Below are 16,873 nucleotides of genomic sequence, written 5' to 3' on the forward strand. Positions count from 1 at the left end.
CTGTAAACTAATCCAATAAATCCCCTTTTTAAAATAATTCATTCTAGCAGTTCTGTTCCTCTAGACAACCCTAACTAATACACCAGATATAACTTTAGCACATGCCAGCTTCTATGTCAGCATGCCGTCACAACATACAGGAAAAAGGCAGGAGGCTGGCCAGCATGATTTCAATCATAGCTCTGGGAATGGAATGCCCAGAAAGCTGGCTATCAGTTACTGAGCTCTCCAGAGCATCCATTACATCATTCTCTCATGGAATGACGTAGAGTTGATGGAACAAAAGGACAACTCAGCCTCTTCCTAGCCATGCCAAAGAGCTTCTTCAAAGCTGTCTTGAGTGAGTCTACCTCAGAAACCTACTTCTTCATGCTTCCTGTGATGTGATGGTCAAAATGACCAAGCTTTCATAACTTATATGCTGTACTCCAGCTATGCATAATTTGGTCTCATCTATATAAGGAAAGAACTGTAAACAATGACTGGAAGGAATAATACCATTGTGATTACAGTGATGGCTTGTCAAGTGCAGATACTAGATGGGGATGATTCATGGCTTCTGAAATTTCATTTTGGGCTACAAAAATATCTTTCTTTGATGATCATAAAATAAGAAATTAAGTTAAAAAAAGAGGACTATTTGTATAGGTTCACATTTAAAAATATGGAAACTGGTTGATGTTCTAAACCATTCTGTACTTTAGTTTGCCCATTTGCCAAGTAGGAGTAATATAAGTTACAGTCTCCATGATATTAATACACAAGATAATTACATAACATGCTTTCATTTTCCTAAAAAGGTGGTACCTGCTATTATTATAACTGCTATTCTTACCTGCAAAGGAAATCCTTTTTTTACCTCTCTATCCATCAGATAGAAAGAAGTCATAAATCTTGACTGGCATCTTACCCACTCTTTTGAACGTAGATCCTAGTGGGATGGCAAAAGAGGGTAATTTTTTAAATGAAGAGTCTTAGAGCTAATCTCTATCTGACATGTGCTTCCAATTCCAGCTTACACCAAAAGAGGTGCTTATTAAGGACAGACATGATTCCCTGCCTCTCATTCTTTTTCATGTACCCCAAATAGAAGCCCTTTCCTCTACCAGCACAGCTCCTTTCAATTTCTGAATTTATAAATGTGAAAAAACCCTGAGAGCATGATGTATTTGGGCAGAGTGGTCTTTGAGACAAGAAAAGTGATTGACAACTTCAGAAATTACAACTGAGGTTGAGTCCTGCAGGAAAAGGGGATACAAATTGCCTGCAAATTATCCCCAGTCCCTGATGAGCCTGAGAAGAAAATTTAAGAGGCTCCAGTCTCTTCAACACACACGCCCATGTACATTCTGCTATCACACAGAGACACCCAAGAGTAAGGGTCCCTGGAGAAGCACTACTTTGTTCCTTAGTGTTGTCAAATGTGGTGATAGTAAATGTGTAAATGTCAATTAACAACCTTTTTCATTCACTGATGGTGTTCTGAAAATGAATCAGAATGGAAGATGTATATAAGCTCTGACTGGTGGTTTTGCAATCTAAAGAAGACATTAGGGTTTATGCTATAAAAACGTGTTTACTGCATAGGGTACAAATTACTCTGTGTGTGTGTGTGTGTGTGTGTGTGTGTGTGTGTGTGTGTGTGTGTGTTGCTTGGGGACTTGGACCCAGGGACTTGGGCTTGCTGGACAAATATACTTTCTATATAATCCCATCCTAAAAGGTTGCAAATTAATTAGGCTGAGAGAATTTGCACTGCCAACCATCATAATAATTGTGCATCACTTGAGAAGAAGTAAATTCATATAGGTAATGGTGAAAATGATGGATGGTGCTTCCTAGTCTGAAAGGACTACTTCTTCTAGTCTTAGCTCATGGAAAGTGTGATGTCCTAGAGCCTGGAGTTGGCACTCTGTTTGGATATATGTAACTCGTTATGTTGGCATGCTAAGGACACAGTGCTACTCAAAGCAGGGTTGGAAAGCTAGTGTTGCTTGTTAAGCTTTTTGTTACATTTCTTGATACAGTATAAAAAAATGAAACTAAGTGTTTAGAAGTTTTTATCTTAATTTTACTATAATAATTGTATTGTATATTATTTCATAATAATGAATTATAGGCTTACATCTTATATGTTTTCCTAAGTTTTCATTTTTTTTTCCTCGTCCCTCCCTTTTTATCATATATTACCAATCTGCCCATGGCACATGGTGGGAATGAAAAAAATACATGGCCTGCAACACAAATCATTTGAGAAACACTATTCTAGAACATTGTAAAATAACTGACAAATAGAAGTATCTTCTATTTGCCTTAGTTTCACTGGAAAATAGATTCAGTAACAGCACTTTGTTCACATTTATTTCTTTAAAATATTCAGTGTAATCACTTTCACAGATACTCCATGAGTAGAAACATATTTATCAATATGATAATTCTGTCAGGGAATTAAGAAAAGATAGATTATTATAAAGTTGCCAGTATGATTCTTCCCTCTGTTAACTGCTTTAGTATCTCTGAAGAAGTAAAACATGAAGAGTGCCATTCTGAATTACATGTGTATGGGACAGTTCCTGTTTATACTGTGCCTTGGTGTCTGGGTATGTTACCTTCCCCTGGAGTCAGGCCACTTGGTTTTACAGACCAAGAGATCACTCACCACTGGCTTCCATAAAGCGAACCACATTTGGTTTTTGCTTTTCCCTGACCTTTTAGTCTAATTACTTCACCTTCGCATGTGGACCATCCTTCTGTTCCTTTGTTTTCCTCAGTCATTAAATTGAATAATTGCTTAAGATCTTAACAATTAAATTATTTAATCTTTATTACTGACTCGAAGCTTTCATTATATATATTTTTTAAGGGGGGGGGAGGAGGATAAAATGACTTGTTTCCCAATGATAGTAAGTATAGACACCTAAACTTTGGCTCAAAAGAGGAATCACAAAGGCAGTATCTCATATTATAAACAGAAAAACAACTAGTTCAAGCTGCCAAACAATTTTATAAAAGTGTGTTCTTCTTTTTTTTTTTTTTAAATAAAAGTTGAGGGTTACTGTCAGTTGGCATCCCAGTGGTCAATGAAGGTTGAGGCCTATTTCAGAGAATAGAAACTTTTGAGGCTAAGTCTACCAAAAAATTTCCAAATGCTTTTTGAGTTATAATGCAATGCAATAGAGAACATGAGTCCTAATAGAAACTTGAGTCTAAATCATGGTTTTGTGACTTAATAGCTAGATATGTCAGGTAAATCTTTCCCTCCCTCCTTCTCTCCCTCCCTCCGTTCTTCCTTCCCTCCTTCTCTTCCCCTTCCTTCTTTGCTTCCCTCCTTCCTTCCTTTTTTTTTTTTCCTTTCTTTCTCTGCCTTTACTTGTTTGTTGGTCGATTGGTTGGTTTGTTGTTCACGTGTGTGTGTGTGTGTGTGTGTGTGTGTGTGTGTGTAGGGGTGTAGTATGTGTGGTGTACGCATGCGTTTATCCTTTTGTAGCACCCCATGAGCTGGCTTGCTGTGGGGTCTGGACACTTGCCTGCAGCGAGCGGAGGAGAACTTCGGGTGTTCAGCTCCACTGCTCTTCCACACTGTCTTTTTTGAGCCAGAGTCTCTTATTGATATTGGAGGTTGCTTCTTTTCATGACTTTGAGTGATTCCTTGGTCTCTGTTTCCCTTTGTGGCACTGGGGTTATAGGTACATGTGGCATGCCCAGTTGTTTATTTTGTTTTGAGAGATTCAAACTTGGGCAGTTTCAGGCCTCCTCAGGTCCTCATGCTTGCACAGTTAAGTGCATATATCCACCGAGCAATCTCTCCAGTCCTCCTTCCTTTATTGAGCCTGTTTTCTAATCCATACACTAGTGCTCTCTGATACAGTGCATAAGTATTTGCAAGAATTAAACACTAGCACTCTAAGATATGCTTTATAAAGTATTTGTGAGAATTACATGAGATAAGGTATATTGGAATAGTATTTCACACAATAGATACTCAAATGTTATCCTCTTTCTGTATCTAGTTAATAATTTTCCATTACATTTCTTTAAAATAGTCAGTGTAGAGTTTGAAAGATGGCTTAGTGGTTAAGACACTTGCCTGCAAAGCTAAAGGACCCAGGTTCAATTCCCCAGGATCCACATAAGCCAGATGTACAAGGTGGCTCATGAATCTGGAGTTTGTTTAAAGGGGTTAGAGGCCCTGAAGCACCCATTCTTTTTCTTATCTGCCTCTTTCACTTTCTCTCAAATAAATAAAAATAAAATAGACAGTGTAGTAACTTTCAGAGACAGTCCATGGATAGAAACAGATTTATCAATATGATAAAGCTAACATGTACTTATTGTTTTAAACATACATTAAATTTGGCAGACTGAAAACATGGCTGCTCTTTCCAAGATTAGGCATCTTTCGTTCTGCCTAGAAATTTTTGCTGTAGTAGGAGTAATTTTCTAAGACATGTGACTTGGCTCATTTTCCTTTCTAGTCATTGGTGTTAATACTATTCTAGAAATGTCCAGATGGCTCTCCTGAAAACTTCATCCCTCTTTTAACTTGTGTAACACGGGCTGGAGAGATGGCTTAGTGGTTAAGTGCTTGCCTGTGAAGCCTAAGGACCCCAGTTCGAGGCTCAATTCCTCAGGACCCACATAAGCCAGAGGAACAAGGGGGTGCATGCGTCTGGATTTTGTTTGCAGTGGCTGGAGGCCCTGGCGTGCCCATTCTCTCTCTCTCTCTCCCTCTCTCTGTCATTCTCAAATGAATAAATAAAAATAAACAACAAAAAATTAAAAAAATAAATTGTATAACACTTATTAAATTGTCTATGAATTGGCTAAAGCAAATCTGTTTCCTTTTGCTTCTTCATTTTGAGCTGCAGGTTCTTCCAGAGAACTGTACCAGTCTCTACTTTTCCTCTACCTTGAGATGTTTACCTACAGCTTTTCAGTAATTAAAAAAAATTATACATATATATACAATTTATTGAAATAGAGACAGAGACAGAGTTAAAGAAGCGGGGAGAGAGAGAGAGAGAAAGCGCATGCCAGGGCCTCCAGCCACTGCTAACCAACTCCAGCCACTTGGACCTTGTGCATCTATCTGGCTTTTGTGGGTACTGGGAAATCAAACTCTGGGCAGTTAGGCTTTGCAAACATGCACCTTTAACTGCTGAGCCATCTCTCCTGCCTCTTTCCCATATTTTTAATATCTTCCTTCCTTTTAGGGGAGATATACTCTTGGCTATGGTTACAGTGAAAACATTCAGGATCTGTGAGGCTGTCCATTTTCTTTCTTTTTTTTGTCCCCCTCCCCTCCAAAGTAGTGTCTTGCTCTAGCCCAGGCTGACCTGGAATTTACTATGTAGTCTCTGGCTGATGAACTCATGATGATCCTCCTACCTCTGCCTCCCAAGTGCTAGGATTAAAGCTGCATGCTACCATGCATGGTTAGGCTGTCAATTTTCTTTTCTTTTCTTTTTCTTATTAGTTATGCACACATTGTATACAGTCTTGTTGGTTACATCATTATAGACTGTCAATTTTCAAGGTCACATTTTCCATGGCCAAGTTTAGACAAATAGCCAGTTGTTTGGGTTTTTAGTGTGGTACTTGTACTTCATCTCATTTCTATATTTCATTTAGTGAGAAATGGCATTTTTGGATAGCTAAGAAATAAGGGGTGGGGCAGAGACCTACCAGCATTAAGAAAAACCTCTAGGGCTGGAGAGATGGCTTAGCAGTTAAGTGCTTGCCTGTGAAGCCTAAAGACCCCGGTTGGAGGCTCGATTCCCCAGGACCACATTAGCCAAATGCACAAGGGGGCGCACGCGTCTGGAGTTCGTTTGCAGTGGCTGGAGGCCCTGGCGTGCCCATTCTCTCTCTCTCTCTATCTGCCTCTTTCTCTCTCTGTCTATCACTCTCAAATAAATTAATAAAAATAAACAAAAAAAATTAAAATATTAAAAAAAAGAAAAACCTCTAGAAGAATCAGCAGCACATGAGTGACACATTTGATGAGATATGGCAGTGGGATGGAGAAGCATCCTTTGCTTCGTGAATACTTAGCCAGCACCAAGCACTTCACATTACAAGTAGAAAGAAACCAATTAAATAACGACAAAACAGTTGTGCTCTGCTTCTATTTTGTGCTTAATAAACAACACTACTGTCACTGCCAATGAATACAGCAACAGAGCTCTGCTTTTCTCCCAGCACTAACTCTAAACAACCTACTGGATTTGGGTCAAAACTGTAAACTGCCAACATGTTAAAAATAAAAACAGAAAAAACAAACTTGGCATTTTCCTTGCGGGTTGTAAGGGTGAAGGCAGGACAAGAGCCAGCAAGAAGAGTTGCTATAAAAATAACTAGTGCAAGCATTCTTGAACTGATGTTTTCTATAAAAGTCTGATGGCTGTGAATTGGAGACTGGAGTTAGGAGAGGGAAAGGAAAGGAGAATCCAGTGGTGTCTGCTTATTGTCAGCCAGCTTTCATGTAAAAGTCACCGCAGGGTCAGCCTCAAACTAGCCAGGTGGCAACTCTGGCTACGCTGCCATAAATAAATAGTTATGTACTAATGTCATACAACCAGAGTTAGATGCAAAGCATATGGGAAGGAACTTTCTGATGTAAATATTCAGAGAAAATATCAAACCAGTGCTGGTTCAATTAGGACCCATTGTTGGTGCTGGATTTTGAGATCCCTGAGAAAATAAAGCAGAGAAACGTTTTAAATCTTAGCTGCAAGAGTCTTTGAAACATAGAAAATGTCCTTTAAAAAAAAATCCTTAACCTTTTGTTTAAGAGTATGACTATTGGTTGCAGTAATTCAGCATTACTGAGGATTGGCCACACCCATATCCTAGAACCCATTTCAGTTTAATACTTCCCTCTGCTACTTACTGGTTCTCATGACCTCTGGGAAGTTCTGTAACCTTTTCATGCCTGGCTTTGTTCACTCTGTACAAAGGAAGGAAGAGATGATGATGATGTAGAACTAGCATCAGGGAAGTTATATAGTTATAGGGATTAAGTGAGTCTTTTCACCAGGAGTCTGTAAAACAGTATCCAGTAAACACCCTATCCAGTTTTATCAAGTAGTCTTACCCAATTTATTTTGTATAGTACAGTTGCACACTGTACTAGGCAAATTTTATTGTACTATCTTAGGGTTTTAAATTAATGTATGTTCATTATGCATAGTGGTGTGTTTCATAAGGATCATTTCTTTCAATGATATTATGTACTTTAAGTATTTTCTCTCACTCTTTTCTTTCTCTACCCTGCCCCTCCCCTGGCTTCCTCCTTTCCCTGCTTCCCTATGCTTTCATGGCATATATATATATATATATATATATATATATATATATATATATAAACATTTTATATATATATGTAATGTTTTAATGTAGCTACATAAAGTCTAGGATCCATAAGTAAGAGAAAACATCATATGTGTCTGTCTTATTTTAACATGAGGTTCTCCAGTTGCATTCATTTTCCCAGATGACATAATTCCATTCTTTTTTTATGGCTTCATTATGTATTACTCACTACATTTTCTTTACTCATTCATCTATTACTGATGGACACCTAGGCTGATTCCATAACTTCGCTATGTTTTTATTTATTTTTAAAACTGCCCCATGAATTCCAAATTAATTTTATAGACAAAGTAATTGAGGCTTTGATGGATTAAGGAATTTATCCAAGGAGGCTTATCTGAGATAAACTTCTAAGCCACATGAAAAAAATAAAAAAGTTCAGCCACTTACAAGTTCTCTAAAAGCATTACTTTCACTTGCTTAACATGTTACACTATGAAGAGAACAAGCCCGTGTCCTTCTAAGAACCCAGTGGAGTTTTCACAGGATGTTAGAGGAGTAGCCGACGTTCTAACAGGCAGCCGCAGGAGTTCTGCGTTCCACCCAAGATACTCATTGACTATGAGGAATCCACTCCGCGATTCGGTTTTCTAAACGCTTATTTGGCGCCCATTATTTTATGAGAGCTAGGGCTAGGAAGACAAGTGAGATCACCCCAGAGCTGGAGGGCGTGCGCTGACAGGTAGGATTCAAGCCTCTCCGCAAAGACAAAGCCGCCCTCCTTTTACCAGGACGGCAGAAGCTGTGCGCCGGCCGGGGTCACCGCGCCAGCGGACCCCTCCGCGGGGCGGCCGCTGCTCGCACCCGGGCCGGGTTTCCACGCGGGCCGCTGTGGGCGTGGGGCTGCGCGCAGGGGGGCGTGTCTGGAGACACATTCAAATCCCGCGCTCAGCCAGAGCACTTCCGGGACCCAAGCTGAAGGCCTGTGGGACACCGGTGCGTCTTGTCCCCTGGCCTGTGTGACAGGCTCCCGTGGCTCCTCGCAAATGTGACTTCTACGAGCAACTTAACTGGGTGGATCCCGGGCGAGGGTGCTGCTCGCCACTTTAGCCGCAAGCGCCAGCTTTCCGCGCCCCGTTACTTCCTGCTCGGCCTGCCCTTATCAAACATGGCGGCAGATCGCCTTCGGCCCGGCTCACTGCGGCTGCTCAGTAGAGCAGCTAGGGCGCTCGGTCCTCCCGCCCGCTGCCGAGGTGCTGGGTGCAGCCGGGGACACGGCATATCTTCGCCCCTTCAACCCCCCCCCCTCCGTGCAACTTGGAGGTGTATTTGGGGCTGTGCAGGGGTTAGCTGAGGAATTCGAGGACCCGGGGTCGCGCTGGGTGTATCCACCCCTCACTTCCTGGCACCCAAGCTGCTGGAGCCCCTGGGTGCTTTCCCTGTCCCTGCCATCTCCCGGTCCCCAGGCCCAATATGATACTGACCAAAGCCCAGTACGACGAGATAGCCCAGTGCTTAGTGTCCGTACCGCCCACCAGGCAGAGCCTGAGGAAGCTGAAGCAGAGGTTCCCCAGGTAAGTCCTCATGCCTGCAGCCCCGAGTGGGCCGCCCTGACAGCGCCTAGGGGCCACGTGTCACACAGGGACGACTAGGGACAGTTAGGTCAGGGAAGGTGAGAAAGGTTTCTCCTTCCGTCTACCTACCACACAAAACTCTTCATGGCTACGTCTTTTGTGGCCTCCCCAGGCCTTGCAAGAAAATTCAAATCAACAAATGTTTGCTGGGAATTTCATGAGCAGGGGCGGGGGCGCGGATGGTTGCACAAAGCAGGCGCTTCATAAATGTCCAGTGGTTCATTGACAGGTAATAGCAGTGGATGGTGGCCAATTGGCCCTTTCCAAAGTGAAACGACGTATCGTTGATTCGGAAGACTGTTTTTGCTGCCTACTGCACTAAGGCACCTAGGAAGTGTGAATTCAAAGTTTTTTTTTTTTTTTTTTTTTTTTTTTTTAAGAAGTTATCAGTAATAAGTAAGAATGGAGCAACTGGTCTAAAGGGGCCTCATGCTGCTGAGTGTGGCTCATGTTGCCTGTGCAATTACGTAACTTAAAGGGTGGGAGACCAACATACTGGGGTCTCTAATCGAGACCACCACATCTGAAGGTTTCTGGTCACATATATACATATAGTAGGTGTATTGCATGCTTCCCTCCTCCCCCAAACACTTTGTAGTGACTTTTATGGTTATCTGACCTTCTAAGAACAATCTCCTAGGAATTATGTAGTGTATATTTTTGCATTCTAAACATGTGAAAAAGACCTAAACATTACATGAAGAACCAGTTCAGGTCAACCAGGTTATTATAGTTAATCTGTTAAAAAAAAAACATATTTTGTAACTCAAAGCCATATCATGACGTTGAGCATAGTTATTCCTGATGGAGAGCTTCCTGATCCATGATGTATAGCTTTTGATAAGATACCCCCACAGTGGCATTTTATTGAGAAATTAGAAGTTATTGGATAATAGCTATCAATACAAACTGAAGCATATGTCTTTTATGATTTTGGTTTTTGGCAGACTGGTTTTCCTGGTCTATAAACTGAAGTGCTCTCTTTCCAATATTATTCAGATTTAATAGCATTATTTTTTCCCTTTATGGTGTTTACGATTTTATCAGACATGCTATCAAGGAGCAAAATTGATAAATAGGAATTTAATTTTTGCTATTAATGTTTGTTGGTTATGCCCATTAACAGTAAAATAAGTGAAGGCTGGCCAGCCAAGGGAAAAGATACATTTTTTTTTTCTGGACAGTTTTAGAATAAAATAGAACAAATTTCTTAATGTTCTGTTCTCATTATGCATGTATGTATATATACAGAGGTACATGCATGTACATATTGCTTTTTTAGTTTCAGTGATTTAAAAAAATAATTTTTCAGATCATCATATGAATACTAGGTTTCATCATAGCCATATAAATCGCTTTGAATTGTTGCTTCTCTCTTCTTTCTTTCTTTCTTTCTTTCTTTCTTTCTTTCTTTCTTTCTTTCTTTCTTTCTTTTTTTTTTTTCCGAGGTAGGGTCTCACTCTAGCCCAGGCTGACCTGGAATTCACTATGGAGTCTCAGGGTGGCCTCAAACTCACAGTGATACTCCTACCTCTGCCTCCCGAGTGCTGGGATTAAAGGCGTGCACCACCACGCCTGGCTCTCTTCTTTCTTTCTGTTAGCAAATATGTCCTCTATATATGAAATACTTTCCAGTACTGCTGCCAGCACTAAGAAGGGCTCTGTCCTTGTTGGCATCATGCTGTCTTGCTTTGTCTCTGATGGCCTTACATTCTGTTTTTAAAATTTAAATATTTATGCATTTAACTCATTAGACAGAAAGAGGGCGAGGGAGAGAGATAGAGAGAGAAAATGGGTGCACCAGGGCCTCCAGCCACTGCAAACAAACTCCAGACACATTTGCCCCTTGTGTGTCTGGCTTATGTGGGTTCTGGGGAATTGAACCTGGGTCTTTTGGCTTTGCAGGCAATGCTAAGTCATCTCTCTAGCCCTCCTATTCCTTTTTATCCATGATATAGCCAAATATTTTTCACTTTCCCAAATACCATTTAGAGGATCATTTTATTTATTCAGAAAAAAATTATTTAGAGAGGACAAACCAGCCTGTAAAAAAAGGAATTAAAAAGTTACTTAGTAGTCAGGGTTGGGATCCTATAAGCATTGTGATTTTTGTTTCACAGGTTTCCTTGGATCACTTTTTTTTGTTTTTTAACTTTACATGATTGGTATAAAGGTCTTGAGTATCCTTTAAACTTAATAGTTCATTTTATCAGAGTCAGCTAGGTAAGGACCTTGGAGAGAATTTCTGATAGTGTACAGAGTACATGACTTGTCTCAAAATCTGGAGATGTTTAACATCTAAACAGGACTTAAGAAACAGTATGTTTTCCCCCTCCTAGTTTAGAGTTCTAAACTCAGCTGCCTTGATTAGTTTCAATATTAATAATAATGACAATAGTGTTATTGTTTGGTGGTTGCCATTTACTAGAATCTTCAGGTACAGTCTTCTAGTTGGTTTAGTGCATTGCCCACTGTCCAGTTTCTTTATACTGTGAGCATAAATCATTTTAAAAAAAACATCAGAATGTTGTAAATTGCTGTTAGTGTCACATCCAGCTCCTTGTCATTGTACTCATAATTTTATTTTTCTGATTTTTAAATCATTGTTTATCTCAGTGCAGACTCTTGGAAGTTGGGGATGACCATATCCTAAGTTCTCAACCTTTTTAATCTCCAGATTCCTTTACACTCAGAACTAGTCCTGAAGATCCCAGAAGAGGTTTTGCATTTATAGGCATTTACCAAAATATAATTAATAAAGTATACTAGAAATCAAAACAGAGAAATTAAAACATATTTACTTGGCTGGGGAGATGGCTCAGAGGTTAAAAGTGCTTGATCGTAAGCCCTCCCATCTGGGTTAGATCCCCACTACCCACAAAGAGACACACAAGGTAGCACATGCACCTGGAGTTCCTTTGTAGATGCAAGAAGTCCTGGAGCACTCCTATACACTTTCTTTCTCTCTTTCAAATAAATAAATATATTAAAAAAGGAAATATTTACTTAATTTCTTTTTTCAAAAGAGGTAAGGAGAAAATTAGACTGTTTTACACTTTGGCCAGTTTCTTTGTGCCTTCTACAGTATCTACTTCTGATTTTAATTTTGTAATTGGATGATGATTTAGGGAATAGTAACAATGGGCCTGGGGAGACGCATCAGTTTATCAAGTGCTCATCTTGCAAGCACGAGGACCTGAGTTTAATTCCCAGAGTCCATGTAAAATGTCAGGTGTGTTGGTGCACGCTTGTTTGGAAGGTGGAGACACTTGCCAGGAGGATTCATGACTTACTGGCCAGTCAGTCTAGCCTAATTGGTGAGCTCCAGGCCAGTAAGATTCTGTGTCTTGACAGAGGTGGATGGCGTTCCTGTGGATGATTTCTCAGGTTTTCCTCTGGCTTCTACATGCATGAATACATGTGTGCATGTGCAGCCACACACAATGAATAACAAGAATTTCTGGCCTCATGTAGCTGGAAAATATAGAGTAACTTAATATGCTTTTTAGATAATTGTATAATTGTCTTAATAGGCTTTTTAGACAATACCTAACAAATATTATTTTCTTAAAGGTTAATTGCAATGTGGAATCTGAAGGCTTGTCAAGGAAATGTTCACCTTCTCACATTCTACTCCATTGGACTCTTTGAACTTTGAAAGGATATTTTACCTAGCCATGATTTTTATCAGTATGCATTGTTAACTTGTAAAATGTTGGTTTTGAACTATACAAAGTTCTATGCCTTTCATTGTACTATACCAAAAAAAAGAAATCACATTTGTTAATATCATCCCAGATCTCATTAGAAGTCTATAAAGTTTGCAGCTGTTAAGTATATGATAATAGACATGAGCTATCTGAAATCTAAATATTCCCTGGAAAGTTCAAATTTTATTGTTGCAATAAATGCCCTTAGTTGTTTTCCTTGAAATCACAGGCTCACATCATTTATTTTTGTTTTATTTTTATGTATTTATCTGAGAGTGACAGAGAGAGAGAGAGAGAGAGAGAGAGAGAGAGAGAGAGAGAGAATGGGCGTGCCAGGGCTTCCAGCCACTGAGAACGAACTCCAGACGTGTGCGCCCCTTATGCATCTGGGCTAACGTGGGTCCTGGGCAATCAAGCTTTGAACCAGAGTCCTTATGCTTCACAGGCAAGCTTTTAACCGCTAAGCTATTTCTTCAGTCCAGGTCATTTATTTTTAAGAAAATGTTTGGCAGGGGCTGGAGAGATGGCTTAGTGATTAAGTGCTTGCCTGCGAAGCCTATGTTTGCAGTGGCTGGAGGCTTTGGTGCATCCATTCTCTATTTCTGTCTGACTCTTTCTCTCTTTGTCTGTCTGTCACTCTCAAATATATAATAATAAATAAATTAAACAATAACAAAGAAGAAAATATTTTCCAGATAACAAAATCTGAATAATGCTACTATGCTTGTTCATTCAAGTAAAAATCGTGTTCCATTGGAGGAAGTGGCCAGTTCAGCTCTCATACATGTAAGGTTCCCCCACCCCCAGGTAACCATCATACCTTGCTATTCAGTAAATGTATTTACTTATCTAATCATATGGAATTTTTAGAGGATGTGGTTCAATATAATTCATTAGTAAGTATTCTTAAACGCAAGTGTGTGCTGCAGAATACAGTGACTACCAAGATTGATCACCTTACCCACTGTTGTTGTGTACCGTAAGTATAAGTACCAATACATTAAAAAGTGAAATAATGTCTTAATATTTTTATAAAAGTGTTTTTTGGCCTTGTAGACCCTATGAGGGACTTGGGGATTCTGAAGGATGTGGATATGCATTGACAAAAGACTATTAAGAAGTTATACTAATCCTATGACCAACAGAGCATGGAATGACTTTCTCTAACTTTTGCCAGCACTGAGGAGAGTCATAATGTAATCTTTAATGTGCTGAATCAAGAATGACATCTTATAATTGGTTATTTATGTTGTTTTCTCCCTCTTTCTCTGTCTGTCTCTCTCTCTTTTTTTTTTTACTTCTCATGGCTGGGGATCAAACCCAGGACCTCATCCATGCTAGGCAAATACTCTGCCACAGAGCTACTCCCACAGCTCTTAGTATGTTGCCCTCATCTCCTCCTTGCTAGGATAAAACACCTGACCAAAAGCAGCCGGAAGGAGGAAGTTTGTTTATTTTGGCTTATAGACTCCAGGGGAAGTTCCATGATGGATAGGGGAGATTGTGGCATGAGCAGAGGCTGGACATCACCTCCTGGCCAATATCAGGTAGACAACAGTAGCAGGAGAGTGTGCCAAACACTGGCAAGAGGAAACTGTCTATAATACCCCTAAGCCTCCCCCCAACAATACACTGCCCCCAGGAGGCTCCAATTCCCAAATTGCCACCAGCTGGGGACCTAGCATCCAGCACACATAAGGTTATGGGGGACACCTGAATCAAACCACCACATAATATTTTTAAAATGTTTATATATAAGCCAGGCATGGTAGTGTGCATGCCTTTAATCCCAACACTAGGGAGACAGAGGTAGGAGGATCCCTGTGAGTTCAAGGCCAGGTTGGAACTACAGAGTGAGGTCTTGGTCTGCTTGGGCTAGAGTGAGATCCTGCCTCGACAAAACAAATTATAATATACCTATGATCATTCCAAAGTTTTGACTATTTTTGAATTACCAGGACAACTTGGTATCCTTTGTGTATTTTTTTGTAGGAATATTAGCTTTTATATTTTATCATTTTGTTATTAACTATTAATCTGTTGGATGCACATTATGTTAAATATGTTGATTTTTTATATTATAACTGTCATAGATAATTTCCTAGTCTTTAAATATTATTCTAATTTTGACTGACTTAAACATTTAGTTTATGCTTTTTTTTTTTTAGTTTTGCTTTTACATATACAAAGCCCTTTCCTATCTTAATGTGGAAAAAAGATCTTTCACCTATGTTTTCTTCTGAATTCTGTCTGACTTTCTTTCTTATCTTGAATTTTTGTTTTGTTTTGCTTGTTTTTGAGGCAGGTCCCAATCTAGCTCAGTCTGACCTGGAACTCACCCTATAACCCCAAATTGACTTTGAATTCAAGGCAGTCCTCCCATCTTAGCCTCCAAAGTGCTAGGATCAAAAGTATGTGTTACCACACCTGCCTTTTAGATTCTAGATTGTAAATTTATTTGAATCTTCCTATATAAGAGGTTTAAATATAACAGAACTTGCCCTCAGCTTAATTTTTCTTAATCCGGGGCTTTTGGGAGTGGCCTTATGTCTCTTAAGTCCTCACTATTTTTACTAATATTTTTAAAGTATCATTTTAAGCCACTGTATTGAATTTGGGCAATCTTTTTACCTGGTCTATTCTCAGAATCCTCTATGTAAGGTCTATGGATATAATGTGACTTGGTAGTGGAGTACTTGTCTAGCATGCACTAGACCTTGAGTTCAATTCCACAAACCCCTTAAAAAATAATCCTCTAGCTAAAACAAAAAGGAAGAACTTTGTCATATACTTTAAATTTGAAATTCACCTACCATTACATTTTTTTTTTTATGTTCTTTAACTTAATAGTAATGGACCTGTTTGTCTTTAGATTGTAAGACATATTTATTACAAGTACTTGAAGTCATTGTCAAGGACACATGTATATCAGTGTGTGTTTGGTAGTTCATTTCTTGGTCTTCTGATTCAGAACATACTCCCAGCCCCATCAGCTATTACAAGTAAGACTTCATTTGTTTTTCTTTTCTTTTCTTTCTTTCTTTTTTTTTTTTTCATTTTTTGAGGTAGGGTCTTGCCCTAGCCCAGGCCAACCTGGAGTTCACTATATAAGCTCAAGCTGGCCTCAAACTCAGGTGATCCTCCTACCTCGGACTCCCAAGTGCTGGGATAAAAGGTGTGCACCACCATGCCCAGCTCAAGATTTCTTTCCTTTTCTTTTTTTTGGTTTTTCGAGGTAGGGTCTCACTCTAGCCAGGCTGACTTGGAATTCACTATGTAGTCTCAGGGTGGCCTCGAATGCCTAGCAATCCTCCTATCTCTGCCTCCTGAGTGCTGGTGTTAAAGGTGTGTGCCACCATGCCCTCAGATTTCATTTTTTAAAATGTTTATATTTATTTATTTGAGAGAGGGCCTCTAATAGAACTCCAGATGCATATGCCACCTTGTACATCTGGCTTATGCAGGTACTGAGAAATTGAACCTGGGTCCTTAGGCTTCGCAGGCAAGCACCTTAACCACTAAGCCATCTCTTCAGGCCTTTAAAAACTGTTTTTAGATTTCATGTTATAATTTTATTTCCTGCCCAAACACTATATATGTGATTCTATACAATTATATATATTTAAAACAATTTTAAAAAATGTTCTAAAAATAATTCCAAACTTATAGAAAAGTTGCAGTAATATTTCAGAGATTTCCACTATTCCCTCTTTTAGCCTCTCTTAAGTGTTAGCATTTTACATTACCATAATGCAATTGTTTATTTTATTTTATTATTTTTTGTGAGGTAGGGTCTCAGCTCTAGCCCAGGCTGACCTGGAATTCACTATGTAGTCTCAGGCTGGCCTGGAGCTCACAGTGATCCTCCTACCTCAACTTCCCTAGTGCTGGGATTAAAGACGTGCACTACCATGCCTGGCAGAAAATCAATTTTAACGTGATATAGTCAGTTATTTATTAGACCTATTTGAATTTGGCTTTTTTTTTTTTTTTTTTTTTTTTTTTTTTTTTTTTTAAAGCTAGGGTGTTACGCCAGCCCAGGCTGACCTGGAATTCACTATGTATTCTCAGGGTGACCTTGAGTTTATGGTGATCCTCCTACCCCTGCCTCCTGAGTGCTTGGATTAAAGGCATGCGTCACCATGCCCAGCTCATCACTTCCTTTTGTTCCCCTGAAGTTAGCATCCACTGGTTCCTCTTTTCTAAAATAGTAAT

The 16,873-nt window shown here is 39.6% G+C and overlaps 1 protein-coding gene across 6 annotated transcripts in view; it reads left to right on the forward strand.

The window, feature by feature from the left end:
• The first annotated feature begins 7,923 nt into the window (after window positions 1–7,923).
• Cdin1 (CDAN1 interacting nuclease 1) overlaps window positions 7,924–16,873 on the forward strand; it is a 247,415-nt gene continuing 238,465 nt past the window's right edge. For 5 of the 6 annotated variants that reach the window (XM_004668197.2, XM_045157232.1, XM_045157233.1 and 2 more), the window contains exon 1: window positions 8,553–8,888. In XM_004668197.2, coding sequence (XP_004668254.1) covers window positions 8,788–8,888 — 101 coding nt within the window. In that variant the 5' untranslated portion in view covers window positions 8,553–8,787. Of the gene's footprint in view, window positions 8,057–8,552; window positions 8,889–16,873 lie in introns of those variants that run through there. The other variant, XM_045157234.1, reaches the window with a different exon arrangement.

Source organism: Jaculus jaculus, chromosome 8 (genome assembly GCF_020740685.1).
Source record: "Jaculus jaculus isolate mJacJac1 chromosome 8, mJacJac1.mat.Y.cur, whole genome shotgun sequence".
Lineage (NCBI taxonomy): Eukaryota > Metazoa > Chordata > Mammalia > Rodentia > Dipodidae > Jaculus > Jaculus jaculus.